Below are 18,306 nucleotides of genomic sequence, written 5' to 3'. Positions count from 1 at the left end.
CAACATGTTTGCCAGTTCTGACATTTACTGGATCCTGACAACCAAAATCTCAGCTGAACTGAGCACAAAAGCTGCAGGAGAAACATACGGCGAGAAAACCCAACTGTTTCTGGAAATCCTTCCCACTCTGGAACATGAGAGAGCCAAAAAACCTTCAACACAGTGCTAGGTGAGAAATGACCCGTAATCTGAACCCAAAGTGTTGGTGCTGAAGATTCTTTTAGGAATGTGATCCAGGTGTTGCACCCCTTCCTCAAGGTGAATTTTGCAGCAGACTATGACCATTATGCCAGAGCATTTCGACCGTTTGCCACTAAAGAAGAAATTTCACATCTGAAAGAGGAATTTACTACTTGAACTTTCCTCACACTGATAATGCGAAACTGGATATGCCGCCTTTTTGGAACAGTTATCAGAACACACTTACCAATTTCAACAAAGTGATATGGCAAGCTTTGAACGTACCCCTTGGATCTGTTGATGCAGAGTACATATTTTCAAAGTTGGCCTACCTCCAAGACAGCAAGAGGCTCAACATGAGTGAGGATACTTTGAAGAAAATTATGTGTGCGTACGCAAACCAGGATTTCTGGAAAAACTATTAGCTCTGAGAGAGACCAAATATATCTTTGGACATTAAAAAAGTTTCAATTATACTGTAGTGAAATGTGTATATTACAAAGATTTTTTCCTTTTTTTCTTTTTTCCCCTCTGTTTTTCAAGTTTATTTTTAACCTGATTTTCATTTTTTTAAACAAATAAAAACTGAAAATGCAGAACACTCCAGACAAGTAACGAGCTTCCGTGAATTTGTGTTTATTGCCTGCAACCTGTCTGTGACTTTTACTAAAAATAACCCTGACAAAATCTTAACCTTAATCATGTGAGATCAGAAGCTATTCTTCACACTTACAGTATCGCAGAAAAGAACCACAGCTTCTACAGATATGTGGCTTTCTGTGGGCCCCTGTTCATCTGTATAATTCTGCTTTGTCTCTAGTTCTGCCTCCCAAAGGGACTTGCTGGGAGGTGATATCATTTATCCTCGTGGTTAGCTGAGATCCACAGGAATAATGGAGACCTCCCCCCCTCCCCTTTGCAGGTTTTGGCCTGCTTGTGATGCCTAGGATCTCCCACACCAATGGTAGCATTGCTGTTGTTCCTCCTGTTCTGCACTTAACAGTTATTTCTCAGACTTTTTATTCAACCATATATACAGCTGAGCTGTGTGGAGCTCAGCTCTTACAGAGCAGCCTCAGAGAGGTCAAAGAAAGGTACCTCATGGAGAGGAAGCTGTAGTGTAGCTTGCTTTCCCTGGTGCAGTGTTTCCCAAAGTATGGATTGTTCCTCATGGCAAAGAGTAGCCAAGGGGATGTGGACAGAACTCTCAACTGTTTTCCAGAGTCTGTGCTTTCATTTAAAAAAAAAAAAAAAAAAAAAGTCTGTGGCTCTTAGACTTGACCAAATTTGGTCTTTTTTTACTAGTATTTCACTGGATAATATCAAAGATTTTTAAGCATTTTTAAAATTTTTATTTATTTACATTTTCAGTCATGGGAAATTATGGGGTGGAGGGGGGTGTCAGACAATAGTCATTTAACAGTAGACATTAAAATTCAGAAAGTTAAAGCGTTATAACTATTGAAAAATAAATTGTACAATTAAATATCCTTTAGTTCTCAAGATAATTTTTCTTACTTTGCCTATTTCAATTTCAGTTATTATTGATGTCAATATTTTGTCATTTTGTGTATGGTGAAATCAACGTTACCTGATTTTAAAAAAAAGTTATGAATATAATCTTCAAAACATAATGTGAATGTAACCACTGCAGTGATCTCATCTTGAGTGTCCAGAGATCCTGAATAGAGTTCTGATGTGTGTGCTGCCCTGTTATTTTCAGTAGATGCTAACTCATATGCCAGTGATGATTCCTTAAATGTCAACGTTGTTAATTATTTTACGGCTTAACAAAGCATGACAGAAAGGAAGAGTAATATATTATGAACATGCACTTTGAGAAGTACTGAGCTATATGTGCATAGGGAGAGGGGGCGCACACAAGATGTATAAATTAAGGTGTATAGGTCTTCACCTAGACATGGTGAGGTTACATAGGAGGGGAGTCATTTGGCTTTGCTTCCTGTAGTGGGCCTCAGCTTTCAGAAGTTTGAGAAACAGGGCTCTAGCATGAGGCCCATGCACCTCACTTAGGCTACCCTCTGTACTGACAGCAGAGGGGAACACGTCCCTTTTTGACTTTAAGATGGTTTACACACCTGTCTCTGCTTTTTCTACTCTGATGCCTTTATCTAAAGGTGGAACAAAGATAAGCAATAAATGTGGCATTAAATGTCAGGAAACTGTATAAGTTCCCTTGTATGCTCCCATAAATGATCAACCATGTTGCTTAAATAGAAAGGTAATCAATCTACTGCTAACCATAATGTGGAAAATGTAGCTGTTAAATATTTATTGAAAGAAAGTACGTAGAAGAGGTGGAAAGTAACTGGCTTTGCTTTTCAAGCCCTTCTTGTTAGTGTGTGTAACGAAAGTGGGAAATGTCCTAATTTTAGGGCCGTCAAACTATTAAAAAAATCGTGATTAATTACTACATTAAAAATAATCACGATTAATTGCAGTTTTAATAGAACTGTTAAATAATAATGGAATACCATTTATTTAAATATGTTTGGTGTTGTGTGTGTGGGGGAACTGTGTGTGTGGGGAGCACTCTCTCTTTAAGCAGAGCACTCAGGAGCTTGTACACTTTTCCAGGCAGCAGCAACTGCTGTCAGCAACACTCACTCCTGAGCCAGCAGCAGACAGGCTTCCCCTGTTCCCCAACCCCAGCTCAGTGGCGACAAGGTACATGGGAGCGGGGGAAGGGGACACCCCAACATCAGCTCCCCAGCTCTGCACAGCAGACAGGAGGCAGGCTCCCGGTCCAGAGTAGCTTGGCCAGGGATGGGTCCGTGGGTGGGAGGGGAGACAAGAGCAGCAGTAGAGCACTGTGGCGGGAGAAGGGGCACCCTGGCCCTCGAGGCATGCAGAAGGGCCCAATGAGCACGGCACCCTGGTGTGCAATTCACACTCCTTTAAAAAAAAAAAAAAAAAAAAAGTTAATCTGTTTTGAGTTAATCGCATGCGTTAACTGTGATTAATTGACAGCCGTAATTATTAATTTGTATTACAAATATTTGCACTGTAAAAAAGATTAAAAAGGTAGTGCAATCTACAAGTTGAAGCATGAAAGGGCATACAAATGTTTAGCATATCTGGCATGTAAATACCTTCCAATGCCAGCTACAACAGTGCCATGCAAACACCTGTTTTCACTTATCTACATTTATAAGTTGTGCTTTCACGGTAAAGAGATTTCACTACAGTACATGTTTGAGTGAAAAATTTGATTATCTTTTACTTTGTAATAGGGCTGTCGATTAATCGCAGTTAACTCACATGATTAACTCAACAAAATTAATTGCTATTTAAAAAATTAATTGCAATTAATCACAGTTTTCATCACACGGTTAAACAATAGAATACCAATTGAAATTTATTAAATATTTTTGGATATTTTTCTACATTTTCAAATATATTGATTTCAGTTACAACACAGAATACAAAGTATACGCTGCTCACTTTTTATATTATTTTTATTACAAATATTTGCACTGTGAAAATGATAAAAGAAACAGTTTTCAGTTCACCTTACACAAGTACTGAAGTGCAATTTCTTTATCCAGAAAGTGCAACTTACAAATGTAGATTTTTTTTTTTTTTGGTTAAGTAACTGCACTAAAAAAAACAAAGCAAAACTTTAGAGACTACAAGTCTACTCAGTCCTACTTCCTAACTAGTCCTAACTAACTCATACAGACCTCTTCATATAACAAAAGAGAGAGTGAATTATGGTATACACATGTTTGCACATACTTAACATTTTGTAGGAGTTAGACTTATGAGCATTGGAAACATCATGTTTATGGAGATTATAGCCAAAATTCATTAGTCTTATACAGAGGTTTATAAGGGGAGAAGTATAAAAACATTTGAAAAAATCCCAGAGATCTGCCCCTGTGCTGGAGAGAGGTTCGTTATGATTTCCTTTACATAGGATGCTAAGTCATTTTCTATAGAAATTTCTAAAATATATATAGTAGTTCAGAGAATCTCAAGTCTCAGAGGCCAAATGATTCTTTTTTAATTATTAAGATATTATTTCAAAGTCTCTTCTTCTCTTTAAATATAGTACTTAAAGATCATATTAAAATATAATATATTACACAAACTGTTATAAATACCCCACACACGACCTTGTATAAGACTTGAGCTATGGTTTGAGGTCAGAAATATTTTTATAATTAAGTGCATTGCAGTGAGTTAGACTGACTATTCTGTAGTTATGAGTATTTCAGTTTATGCAGGGCAGCCTTAATTTGCTAATTTCCAACATCATGGAGAGTAGAGTAAGGCTACAGATTACCTTTAATTTTGGTACCATTTCCAGAGAGGGCAATAGGATTGGCCTATGCATTGCAGTGCCCACATTGGGTGTGAGCCACCCAGCAGTGCAGGGTACCATACTGCAGTTCACTTTGCTTGTTTTTAAGGCTTCTCATAGAATTGTATCACTATAGCAGCTGTCTCTGTATTTGTGAAAATGTGAAAGATCTTTGTTCTTATCAAAATGCCATTGAAGAATAAGCAGTCTCATTCCCTCTGTTCTATGGTAGATACTGAGACAACATATGCAGTTATTCTGGAGTCCGTGTTAGCTGGTCATGAAAATTGGGTATTTGCAGTTCACTGGCAGCCTTCTTTTTTGAAAGGTAGGAAGAAAGTACATAAAGTACATAGCTTACCAGATAATGTATAAACATGGTGCTACAATACGTTATATGCCTTTTTGTGGGCAAGAGTTTCCACAGAGAGGCTATTGGAATATTCTCTGTAATTTTGCAATCAGAACATTTTTGCATGTATCATAAGGTCCTGCTGTATGGTGTTCCTGTTTTATTTGCTGTTGTACACCGTCTGATGCTTTGTCTTTTATCGATGTTGCCTTGATAAAAGACTATATGAATATAGTATATGAATGTTTTACATGTAGTACTGGTTTTGTTTGATTTGTGATTTATACAGCTTGTGGTATTTCACCTCTGTTTGTTCAACACAAACTAAAAATAAATTTTAAAGATGAAGATTTGTTTTTAATAATCTCTCCAGAAGATCAATATTTAACTCAAATTTAACGTATTTCTTCTGAATACGTGAAAGAACAGTTAATTCTTCAGTTTGTAGAACAATGAATAGCATAGAATTTTTTCCCCACTTTCGAGCAATAATAATCTAATGATATATATCCAACAGAATAGACTACCTTTACAAATAAAGAGTTTGGAATTGTGATTCATAACCTTTGGGGTCTTTAGTGTGTGCCAGCTTTTGTTTCCTCTAAATCAGAACTTTGAAAATCTTAATGTGAAAGAAACAGTATAAATTGCTTATTCTTATACTTTCCTTTAGCATAGCCCTGGTACAAACAAATATTTGGAGCAATATTTTAACATACCCTTATCAGAGACTGCATTCATCAAGGACCTGATCTTGTTAAGGCTGGTGTTTATTCATTGTTTACAGCACAAGTTTTGTAATATAGCAGTTGAATTTTCACCATATTTAGGTTTCAGTATTGCCATATTCTGTTAAAGAGCATTCTGATTTGTAGTAGCAGAATAATTTCTTTTTTGTACTGTAGATGGCATAATACAACAACCAATGAGACTACTGTCTGCATCAATGGACAAAACTATGATTCTGTGGGCTCCAGATGAAGAATCTGGGGTATGGTTAGAACAGGTAAGGGGCAGTTTTTCTAGGCATACCTGTGTAACCTAACATATATTGGGTTTGTCTTGAGTTTCTCTGTGACTTTAGTTTTTTTGTGTTTTGTTTTTTTAATTTATTGTGACAAATTTCAAGTAGACTATATTGCTTTGAAAATGTTTCCTAAGTTATATGTCTGGTCAGTGGAATAAGAATCATATGCAAAATATAGAAAAGATGATGCAGAAACAGTTGTGTAGTTTAAGGGCAACAGCTGAACAAAAGATGTAGTACCTGACAAAACTGAGTTATAGCTGAAGTGCTAGTGTTATCCTTGGTTAAGGTTGTCATTTTAAACACAGTTACTGTGTTGTGAATAACATTCTAATTTTCCACTTTTGGGGCTGAAATTTGCAAAAACTGGTCTTGATTGCAAAGTGAATTCTTTGGTGTTTTTACATACACTGTTAAAACACTCTCTCCTTTGTTCACTCAGCTGATATACTCTATGACATAAATAAAACTACATTTCTCAGAAAGAACAAAGTATACTTTGTGATGTAATAGTTTTAATTTTTCTGCTTTATGTATTTCCTTACTTATTTGCAACGTGTGGCAAGCCACAATAAGTTTCTTTATAAGTAGTGCATACCACTACAGTTATTTGTAATGGTGTTTTAATGTAGGTAGATATGGTTGCAATACCTATATTTAGGGTTCCTTTACACTTTCTAAGTCCCTGTTTTCAGTTACTTATAACTTTTGCCAGACTTTACGTGTTTGGGCTGAAATTTTCTATGCTTCGTCTTTGCTTAAGGTCAATTATTGGATATAGGCATAGATATCAGCAAAAAGTTTCAACCATTTTTGAGAATGAGTTTTTAGAAAATAGGTTGTGTTCTTAATGTTAAATGTTATTTCTTTGAAGAGTTATATAGTGCTTGGGAGTAGGAATTTGAAATTGGCTTGGTGATGCTAATCAGGTCAGAGAAATTCCTTTTGCTCTCACCATGAAAATCCACACACATCTGACCAAGTAATGTCTCTGAAAATCATTAGTTGCATATACAGTAGAAACTCAGAGTTTTGAACACCTCGGGAATGGAGGTTGTTCGTAACTCTGAAATGTTCGTAGCTCTGAACAAAATGGTATGGTTGGTCTTTCAAAAGTTTATACCTAGCCATTGACTTAATACAGCTTTGAAACTTTCCTATGCAGACAAAAAGTGCTGCTTTCCCTTGTTTTTTTTTTAATAGTTTACGTTTAACACAGTACTGTACTGTATTTGCTTTTTTTGTCTCTGCTACTGCCTGAATGCGTACTTGCGGTTCCAAATGAGGTGTGGTCAGTTTGTAACTCTGGTGTTCGTAACTCTGAGGTTCTACTGTATTCAACAGAACTTGCTAGGGGTTTACTGCTAAATCTCCGAACATTCCATTTGCATTGAACATGTTTTCTAAGCACAGAGATCTTGAGCTCCATATGTTAGATATAAGCCACAGCAACTCTTTTGGCCTAGGAAAAAAGAGCAGGGCTGGAAGCCCAAATGGAGGAGATCTAGTTTCTGCTCTTTCAGTTATTGGTGTTTAATAATTCTCTGCACTCATACGCCAAAGATGCCAGGTAAGTATTATTTCCACTCTTGCCCTTCCCCATTTTAATGTGGGTAATGGGGAGGCTGCACCAAATCACTTCAGGCAGAGTTGGGAATAGAATCCTTTCTCTAATATGGTAGAGGAAAGTCTAATCCACAACCACACTGCTTTTCAGCATGAGTGTGTCATAGCTGTGTATCTGGCTATGCTGTCTATATCCACTGGTCCACAATCCCTTTTACAGCCAAACACAGAACCTACGAATCCTACCTCCCAACCTTCCATTGCTATCTAGCAAATAGTTGTGTAAACCACTGGCAAAGTATGTGGCTAATTGGAAGAGGATAACAGGCTTCTATTGCCATCAGTTACTCCTTGAGTTCATGAGCGAGAGGTCTGTGCTGTGGATTTAAAGGTCTTAATAAGAGCTGGTGAAAATTTTGGACAAAAAGATTTTTCATTTAAAAATAGCCTTTTATCAAAAATAAAAATCTTCATGAAAAATTTTTGACATTGAAAATTTTCACAAAAAATTAAAAATGGGTCCTTTAGAACACTTAGACATGAAAAAACTTAGAAAATTTGAAATTTTTAAATGAACATACGTTTTTATTTTTTCAAACCCTACAAATGACCCATGTAGGGTTTCATATGACGGAATTTGTTTTCTTTCCTTCTAACTAAACCTAGGAAATTAGACTCACAAACCTACATTAAATGGCCTAAAGTTGCAAAGACAAGAATTTAAAAGCTAGAAAATACCAAAATTAAGTTTGACTGTGCAACCTTAATACAGTCCCCTTACATGTATATAATACAATAGTCTTTGATCACACACGGTTTGTTCTACAAGTCCCATTTCTCATTCAGTTCAAAGATGGATAGTGAATGAGGAAGAAAATTGCAAGAAGTTCTCTTGTGTTTAAAGAGCTGGACTGAGCAGGAGAGCTGGGTTCTATACCTGGCTCTACCACAGACTTACTGATTTGGAGAAAGATCCCTGATATATGTATGCAAGGAGGCCACATAAAAATTTCATGAGCAACCTTTATTTTGACACCTCTTAACTTTTGTGTCCTTGATTTTGCAACCATAATATACTCCTGAGGGAATGCTGTGCCAAAAAACAAAATTCTGCATATGGTATATTAAAATTCTGCAAATTTTATTTGTTAATAAATAAATGTGGCAGTGGGGCGCACAGGTGACTGGCTCCACGGAGGTGGGAGATCACCCTGCAGCCCCCCTCCCCCCCCAAGCCGGATGTGGACTTGGTGGAGAGTTGCGACCCCGACACAGTGCAAGGGCTAAGCCTGCTCCGGAAACACTCTGGGTCCCTGCTACTCCCTGCTAGGTGCACCAAATGTGGGCAGGCAGGCTCAATCCAGCAGATCAAAGTGTGGAGGGTTCAGTATTAGGAGATCCAGGCATTGGGTGAGAGGGTTCTGTGTGGGGCAATCTGGGTGCAGGTGGCTCTGGTGGGGATCTGGGTCCAGGTGGGATCCGGATACACAGGGGCTTGTTGGAGGGCATCTGGGTGCAGGGGCAATGGGACTCTGCAGTGGGGTCCAGGTGAAGGTAGTTAGGGCTCAGCAGGGGGGTGGCCTACGTGTGGAGGAATGGGGCTTGGCAGGGGAGGTCTGGGTGTCGGGGCTCAGCAGAGGGGTCTGGGTTCTGTGGGAGTGGGGCAGTGTGGGGTGGGGGTCCATGTGTAGCTGGTTGGGGCTCAGTGGGGTGGGGGTCTGAGTGTGGGGAGCTCATTGGGGTGGTCCAAGTGCAAAGGGGGTGGGGCTTGTTGGGTTGGGGATCCAAGTGCAGGTGGCTCAGTGGGGGTGGTTTGGGTGCAGGGGGTGGGGCTCGGTAAAGGGGGTCTGGATATGAGGGTGTCAGGATGCATGGGAGTTGGGCAGATGGGAGCAGCTCCCCATATAATGACCCCTCCCCCCTAGCTGAGGAGCAATGGGGGCAGGAATGGGGGGATGCAGCTCTGGGGAAGGTTTCTGGCAGTGGGTCTGACCCAGCCCCAGCCACCCTGTGTAGGGGAACGGTGCTCCTCCCCCACTCCCAACCCAGCCAGCACTAGCAGCTGAGCCCGGCGCAGGGTAGGAGCCACCGGCTGGGGCTGGGGAGGGGTGGGTGCAGGGGGCTTGATGGGAGTGTTCTGGGTCGGGGGGAGGGTGAGGCTTGATGGCAGGTGGTTTGGGTATGGGGGGACTTCAGATGCATGGGGGTTGGGCACCAGCCGGGGCATCCCCAGACACCCTCTCCCCCCAGTGATTTACCTCTGCACTGACTGCTCTAGGTACCTGAAACCACATGCCCACACTACTGGGGAAGGGCACGTGATCACTCGTGCGGCTTCCCTTTGCCTCACCATCAGAAAGTCATTTTTCTGCGGGGAAGCAAAGAAATCTGTGAATTCTGCATATGCAGTGTCACAGAATTCCCCCAGGAGGAATAATGCTCTTTTAATGTGTTCTTTGCATGCAAGATCTAGATTGTGCTATGTGGCTGATCTTGGAGTAGGATTACAACTAATGAAAGACTAGTTACTGAGCAATAAATATTTCACTTTCAATTGTTCATTCAGGTCCGTGTAGGAGAAGTGGGTGGTAACACGCTTGGATTTTTTGACTGTCAGTTTAGCCCAGATGGTTCAATGATTCTTGCTCATGCTTTCCATGGAGCACTGCATCTTTGGAGACAGACTCCAGCTAACAAGGTAAAACCATTTTATTGTTTTTACTGTTGGGTAGAAAAATCATGATAAATGTATGTGGACTGAGTGCCGTTTAACTTACTTTAAATGACAGAACCATTCTTTGTCTAAAGATATCATTCTGCAGGATTCTCAGTTCTGGACCTTGAGAATAAGGCATGTTGGGCTCCTCAAACTTTTAGCCTTTCTGTTTCTAAGGGCTGGTCTACACTACTGCGGTAAATTGATCTAACTTACGCAACTTCAGTTATGTGAATAACGTAAGTGAAGTCAATGTAGTTAGATCCATTTACCACAGTGGCTACGCTGCACTGTGTCGACAGGAGGTGCACTTCCATTATGCTTCTCGGGGAGGTGGGGTACACAAATCGATGAGAGAGTACTCTCACATCGATTTAGCATGTCTTCACTAGACCTGCTAAATTGACACTCGCTGCATCGATTGCAGCAGTGCTGATCTACCAGTAAGTGTAGACATGCCCTAAGGGCAATGATAGTGGCTTGGGGAATGAGCTAACTTCCATTTGGGTCTGGACTGTGGTCCAACTGCCGCCTCTGAATGTTCACGTCTGCTGATAGTCAAGAATCACTGAGCAGCTCCCACCAGGACTTGAGCCTCTTCAGCCCATGCTCTGGCACTTCACCTTGATCTAACCTTTTGCTTTTTCAGGTATCCTGTTTTTGTCTTCCTCACAGTCAGGTCTGGTAGAGGACTTCTGCATTCAGTTCTATATATTTTTTATGTAAAAAGGTACACAGAAATATATCTATTGCTCCTTTTTATGCATGTTCTCTCATTCATATGTGTAATTTTATGGTTTCTGGTTTTTTAATAGAAAGAATGGACTCCAGAAGTTGTGATTTCAGGACATTTTAACAGTGTACAAGATGTAAAGTGGGATCCAGAAGGCGAATTTATTATCACTGTTGGTTCTGATCAAACTACTAGACTTTTTGCTCCATGGAAAAGAAAACACCAGACAGAGGTAAGTCTTTGGAAGTTTTTGCAAAGGGATGTTAGAACTCAGGATGGATAAAGCAGTTTGGCGCAAGATTAGAGCCAACCTGAACAATGCTTATTGCTTAAGCTATGCTAAACTGGGACCCATTGTGTTTACATTTTTAATTTTGTCCTTCAACATTTCCTGTTTTCAGTGTTTGTAAGGACAAGAAACTGAAATCCAAAAATATTGTAAGAGAGAGGAATTCTGGCAGTATTTGCTACAGGCTTTTATGGTGCCCTGATCCCTGATTTGGGGTCTGTAGGTGCTACTGTAATATCAATTATAAATAATAATATTTCCAACTCTTCAAAAACTAGCAGGTATTTGAAAACTAAAACCTAATAATCTTCTTACTGGATTTCCTCCAGGTTTTTTATTTATTTTGTTATTTGTGTAGCATCTCTTGTAAATTACATCAGAATTCTTGGTTTTGGTGACTTGTTCTTAAATTACCAGTTTTGTTCCAGCACCTCTTTTGTTGACTCCTCAGTTTCTGATATGAGAGTACCTAATTAAGTTTGTGAGGAGGGGAGGTCCGGGTAAGGTATCTCCCCAACATCCTATGGTGAAGGCTGATGCAAAGAAATCACTTTAGCTTTCTTACAAGATCCTTATCTTCCTCATTGTTTTCTTAAATTGCTGCTGATCCACTAGACCCATCAGTTCTTTTGTAGACTTTTTGCCTTGGATATGATGGAATAGGCATATCCAGGTGGATGAAAAATAATGAGGTCCCTAACCTTTTTTTTTTAAAGATATAATGGAGCTAGTGTTATGTTCAATTAGGCATCTGCTTCCTTCTCAAGCCACACAAACACCTCTCTCCTTTGTGTGTTTTTTGTTTGTTTTTGGAGGTTTTCTACTGCTGCACTGACAAGCAGATATTCTAAAATGACAAACTTCTGGCTTTTCTGAGGCTGTCTTTACTAGAAACGATGCTGCAGCTGTCACTTTAGTGTGGACACTCACTACAGCGATGGAAGGGTTTCTCCCATTGCTATAATTCATCCACTTTCCCCGAATGGTGGCAGCTCGGTCGACAGAAGAATTCTTCCATCAACCTAGCACTGTCTGTGTGGGAGAGAGGGGGAGGGTTAGGTTCGCTTAATTACATCACTCAGGGGTGTGGCTTTTTCACACTCCTAAACAAGGTAGCTGGATTAACCTAATTTTTTAGGGTAGACCTGGCCTTAAAATAGAGAGGATGTGTACTGGCCAATTGGGTAGTGTTAATACTGGACAATGACTTGGAAATGAAAAATGTTTGTGTTGTTACTCTGATTAAGGAATTGTTTTGTGGAGGAATTGAAATATACCTGTGTTTGACGTTGAGAGCACTCTTATTATCTCTCTCTCAAAAAAGGGAAAAAAGAAGAAAAGCAGGCTAATACAATTCTTGCAATTTTAACTCACATACCATGTAGTATCTTTGTTAATGTTTATACTACTATAGTCCCATCTTCAATAGCTTCAACAATGTTTCCCAAACTCCCCCACCTCCTTCAGGAAAATTAAATCAATCATGCTTCCCTGTAACCTCACTTTGCACTCCTCTGTTTAGTCCTTCATGTCCCCGCCACTTTGGTCCTTGTTGGAATAGTTCTTCATAATGATAGTTCTCCTCTCTTTTCTCAGGCCTGTTCTACATACAGTTTTTGTACTGATATAACTATTTTGGTGAGGGGGGTATGATTATTTTACCAAAATATCTATACTGGTTTAGCCCCTAGCGTGGATTGAGTTAGGTGTTTTCTACATGTGCAATTATTCAGTAATACCTATTAGGCTTAGGCCTGATCTACACTGCAAATGCTTTGCCGATATATCTATGCCGGCAGAATCCCCTAGTGTAGACACAGTGTATGCCAACAGAAGCAGTCTTCTGTCAGCATAGCTGTGTTTACACTGGCGGGTTTGTTGACACTGCTACATTGGCTAGAGACTGTGTGGGGTTTTTTCCCACACCTCTGGCTGATATAGCTATGCCAAAAAAACATTGTAGTGTTTAAATAAAAAGTAATACAAAGTACTACTTATGTGTTATGAGACTGAGTTAAGATTGCTGAGGGAGCTTCAGCTTTGAACTTCCTAATTTTTTGTATGTTAATTGTCAACTGTTAATAGCATAAAATTAAGGAATAGCTGTTTCTTCTCAGGAAATGGTATAATGTGGACTAAATTTAGATACCAGGTACGGTATGTATAGTAGATGTACTGTAAGTTGACAATCTTCAAAAAACTATCTGTCGGGAACGTATTAGGGGTACTTGTGGCTTTAATTTATTGAGGTATCATTTATTTACTATACAAACTATAGTATAGCACTATGTATACTTTATATAGTAAATAAATTATACCTCAAGAATTTAAAGCCACAAGTATATTTTACTGTATTTTTAATATAGAGGCTCTAAAGCTGCTTAAATATTAGTATAGGATATGTAATGTATAGGATAGTTACATCTGTTGGTGAATTAACAGTTGAGCAAAATGCAAAAAATAAAACTGGTATTCTTCAGATGTCCACGGAAAAATTGGCATCCAAATGTTTTTTAATCACAGCTGTTAGTTGCTTTTACTATGAACCTCTGTTTTATTAACTCTTTAATCCTCCATTTCAGTAAGATCCTTGGTCACCTTTTCAATAATCTCTGTTTACCTTTATTTATCTTCTGACCTGTGAATGCAATACAAAATTAATCATCAGTTATAATTTGACATCCAGACTTGCACTCTATTTTTTGGAAGAAATTATTGAACAAATCATTGCAAAATTAGTACAGAATATTGTAGAGGAAAACAAATGAAAAGATAAGTTAGTAAGGAGTGGGGAAGGACTTAAATATAACTTTTTATGTCATATCCTCTTTTTGTAAGAGTTCAAAAAACTATCTGTTTTCACTGAAAAGAGATCTTGGGATTTAGCAAGCTCTTTCAAACTTCCCATTTGTTTGTAATGGAAAACTCTTAGGATACATGAAACTTATGCAGATTTTTCCCACCTTGTAAGCTCTTCAGGATAGGTACCATGTCTTTGTATATGTTTGTATAGTGTCTAGATAGGAGCCTCATCCTGATTGTGACTTCTGGGAGTTACCATAATATTAATAGTAACAAATAATAAAAATAGGATCCTGGTAGTCATTAACCCAAAGAACACTATATGTTCTGCAAAGTAAGGTGTCAGATATGTGCAGTGGCAAAGGATGAAAGGTTTGGAACAAATGACTTCTATGAAAGGGAATTTGGTTAAAAACTTTTTTTCATTTTAAGAAAAAAATTCCTTTATTGTGTTAAACAAATTATTTAAATTGAAATACTCTTTCAAAATCTAGCGTACTTTTCAATATTTGTATTATCAGTGTACTTTTTTGCCTTTTATTTCATGTGACCAATAAAACTGGACTAGTCAATTTCATTTAAGTCTAGTAAGTTTTCACTGTCACTTTCTATTTCTCTTGCACTTGCAGTATTTGCATTTGCACTCCAAGTATTACAGTATTGTGCAAGAGAATTTTTAATTAAAAAAAATGTTTTTAATGAAAACATTTCTGTCAACCCCAGGGTTTTGAAATCCCGCCCCCCCCCCAACATATACATAGGGTCTAACTACCAAAAAAAAGAAATTTTGCTAAAATGGTAGATTATGCTATTGATGTTCTTTTATTGCCTCAGTTGACCTCCTCTTCATCTTTCTTTATTTCAAAATGTGCATGGTTTTCAAGTGAGCAATAATGAGCATCAGTCTGAACATACACCATTACATGCCACTTAATACAAAGTATTGTCAATTTAAGATAAAAATAAACCTACAATGAAAACATTGTGATGTAGACAGAAGAGGGGAAAAATAGGACTTGTAACACATTCTGTAAATAATGGCACCTGGACTCCTTTTTAGAGGCTGAAACACAGGAAAAAAATGGAAGGGAGGTTTGTTGGGTGCATACTACCTAGAGCGAGGCAACCTTTTTCAGCTGAAACTTTTTCCAGTGAAAAATGTAGATTCAGCACCAATAAAATATTTTGAAAACTTAGGTTTGTTTTGCCAAAATGTTCATGTTGGGACAAAACAACAATTGTGGTGGTTTTTTGTTTTGTTTTTGTTTAACAAAGAATACATTTTGTTTTGCCATTTTTGAAAAAGAAATATTTTGATTTTTTTATTTGAAATGACTTTGTTTTGAAATTTCCTTCAATTTTATTTTAAAAAATTAAAACTTGAAATCAAATTGTTCTTCCAGTGATTGCACATGCACATTCCACTCTTGGTGTGCATGCGCCCTGTCAGGGTTCCCTCCCCACTCTGAACTCTAGGGTACAGACGTGGGGACCTGCATGAGAGACCCCCTAAGCTTATTTCTACCAGCTTAAGTTAAAAACTCCCCAAGGCACAAATTCATAGATACTAAGGTCAGAAGGGACCATTATGATCATCTAGTCTGACCTCCTGCACAACGCAGGCCACAGAACTTCACCCACCCACTCCTGCAAAAAACCTCTCACCTATGTCTGAGCTATTGAGGTCCTCAAATCGTGGTTTAAAGACTTCAAGGAGCAGAGAATCCTCCAGCAAGTGACCCCTGCCTCATGCTACAGAGGAAGGCGAAAAACCTCCAGGGCCTCTTCCAATCTGCCCTGGAGGAAAATTCCTTCCCAACCCCAAATATGGCCATCAGCTAAACCCTGAGCATGTGGGCAAGATTCACCAGCCAGATACTACAGAAAATTCTTTCCTGGGTAACTCAGATCCCACCCCATCTAATATCCCATCACAGGCCATTGGTCCTATTTACCATGAATATTTAATTACCAAAACCATGTTATCCCATCATACCATGTCCTCCATAAACTTATTGAGTTTAATTTTAAAGCCAGATAGATCTTTTGCCCCCACTGCTTCCCTTGGAAGGTTATTCCAAAACTTCACTGCTCTGATGGTTAGAAACCTTCGTCTAATTTCAAGTCTAAACTTCCTGGTGGCCAGTTTATATCCATTTGTTCTTGTGTCCACACTGGTACTGAGCTTAAATAATTTCTCTCCCTCTCCGGTATTTATCCCTCTGATATATTTATAGAGAGCAATCATATCTCCCCTCAACCTTCTTTTAGTTAGGCTAAACAAGCCAAGCTCCTTGAGTCTCCTTTCATAAGACAAGTTTTCCATTCCTCGGATCATCCTAGTAGCCCTTCTCTGTACCTGTTCCAGTTTGAATTCATCCTTCTTAAACGTGGGAGACCAGAACTGCACACAGTATTCCAGGTGAGGTCTCTCCCTTGTACCTTGGATTAGGTAACGCTGCCACCACCAAGTGATTTAGACAAACGCAGGGAAAGGACCACTTGGAGTTCCTACTCCCCCCTAATATCCCCACAAGCCCCCGCAGCCCCTTTCCTGGGGCGGCTTGAGAATAAACAAGATGAACACAGACCAACCTTAGGATTTTTAGGACACTGAAAAAAACCCCTATCAGATTCTAAAAGAAACAGAACTTTATTATAAAGAAAAAGGGTAAAAGAAGCACCTCTGTAAAATTAGAATGGAAGATAATCTTACAGGGCAATCAGATTCCAAAACACAGAGGATTTCCCTCTGGGACAAACTTTAAAGTTACAAAAAGAAAACCAGGAATACACCTTCCTCTCAGCACTGAGAAAATCACAAGCCAAAACAGAAATAAGGTAACGCATTCCCTTGCTAGTACTTACTAATTCTAGTGGAGTTGGATTGCCTGCTTCCTTGATCTGTGTCCGGCAAGCACACAGAACAGACAGACCAAAACCGTCCCCCTCCCCGCTTCTCCCTCTCCGCCCCCCCAGATCTGAAAGTATCTTGTCCTTTTGTTGGTCCTTTTGGTCAGGTGCTGGCCAGGTTACCTGAGCTTCTTAACCCTTCACAGGTAAAAGGATTTTGTGCCGCTGGCCAGGAGGGATTTTATAGCACTGTATCCAGGAAGGCTGTTGCCCTTCCCTTTATATTTATGACACGTCCTGTGCACAGTTGCCGGAAATGTTTCCCTCAGTGGTACCTGTTGGGGACAGCTCTAGTGCCCGCTGCGGGAGCTGGTGTAAAAGGCCCAGCCGACCCCAAGCTCCCTCGGCTCCTCCTCACTGCCTGTGATGGTTGCTGGAACTGCCCTCCGTCCTTTTGCAAATACTCCCAGTGGACTGTGTTTGCTTGTATTTTATTGTAAATCGTTTACTTTAATTAAGGTTATTACAGTTTATTGTAGTTAGTTAGGTGTTTACTCCACCTGAAGATTTTGGTCGATTCCCGGTGCCAAGGGATGCCTCTCTCACCAGGCTTCAGGTCCTGTGTTTCCTGCAATAAAGCTATGCCCATGAGCAACTTGCACTCAAGTTGCTTAAAGTTCCTCGGGGAGGCTCATACTGGGGAGCCTTGCCAAATTTTCAGGCACTTTAAGCCTCTCACAAAGAAAGATCATGAAGCCAGGCTAAAGTTTTTACTCATGGAGGCTGCCTTGAGACCTCAATCTGAACCAGGTTAGTGGACTTGACATTGAGTGCATTGGCATCAGTAAGGATTGCACCTCACTCTGTGCCTGAGTCTCAGCACCATTCACCATCCTCAATGCCTAAAAGAGGCATAAGAAGCAGACAGCCAAAAGAGGAAGGTCCCAGGCACCCATGTCTGCTAGGCAAGGGCTTAAGACGAGAGTGTGGTCCAAGTCTAAGCACTCCTCTGCAGAAGATGGAACTGTTGACTCTGGCATCTGGGAAGGTGCCGTGGAGTCTGGAGCCAGAAGGAGCTTCTTCCACCTCTGCAGCAGCACACGATACTGACCCTGTCCTAGTACCAACTGTGCCAGAACAATGGGCCACGCTCCTAGCCCCATATTTGATGGGGGCTGCCCAGGCCTCCTACCATGGCCTTCCTAATGAGGAGGCCCAAGACTACCAGGCAGTGAAGACTGTAATCTTGGACACTCTGGATGTAACACCCAAAATCTTTTGGCGTAAATTTCGGGGGAAGACTTATCCGCTGGGGGCATGACCCTGCGTCGTCGCCTAGGAGCTTAAGGATGCCTGCTGGTGCTGACTCCAACCGGAGTGACACACGACCCTCGAACTGGCTGAACAGGTGATAGTGAAACAATTTACCCACATTCTCACGCCCTGAGGGAGGGCGTGGGT

General features: G+C 39.9%; 1 protein-coding gene across 4 annotated transcripts in view; it reads left to right on the top strand.

Moving 5' to 3' along the window:
• ELP2 (elongator acetyltransferase complex subunit 2) overlaps nt 1–18,306 on the top strand; it is a 121,539-nt gene that overhangs the window by 55,238 nt on the left and 47,995 nt on the right. For all 4 annotated transcript variants that reach the window (XM_073332468.1, XM_073332469.1, XM_073332467.1 and 1 more), the window contains 4 exons: nt 4,740–4,835; nt 5,765–5,865; nt 10,019–10,150; nt 10,984–11,133. In XM_073332468.1, coding sequence (XP_073188569.1) covers nt 4,740–4,835; nt 5,765–5,865; nt 10,019–10,150; nt 10,984–11,133 — 479 coding nt within the window. The remainder of the gene's footprint in view (nt 1–4,739; nt 4,836–5,764; nt 5,866–10,018; nt 10,151–10,983; nt 11,134–18,306) is intronic.

Source organism: Lepidochelys kempii, chromosome 2 (assembly GCF_965140265.1).
Source record: "Lepidochelys kempii isolate rLepKem1 chromosome 2, rLepKem1.hap2, whole genome shotgun sequence".
NCBI lineage: Eukaryota > Metazoa > Chordata > Testudines > Cheloniidae > Lepidochelys > Lepidochelys kempii.
Note: the sequence above shows the minus strand (reverse complement) of the source record. Positions and strands in the feature narration are given on the sequence as shown.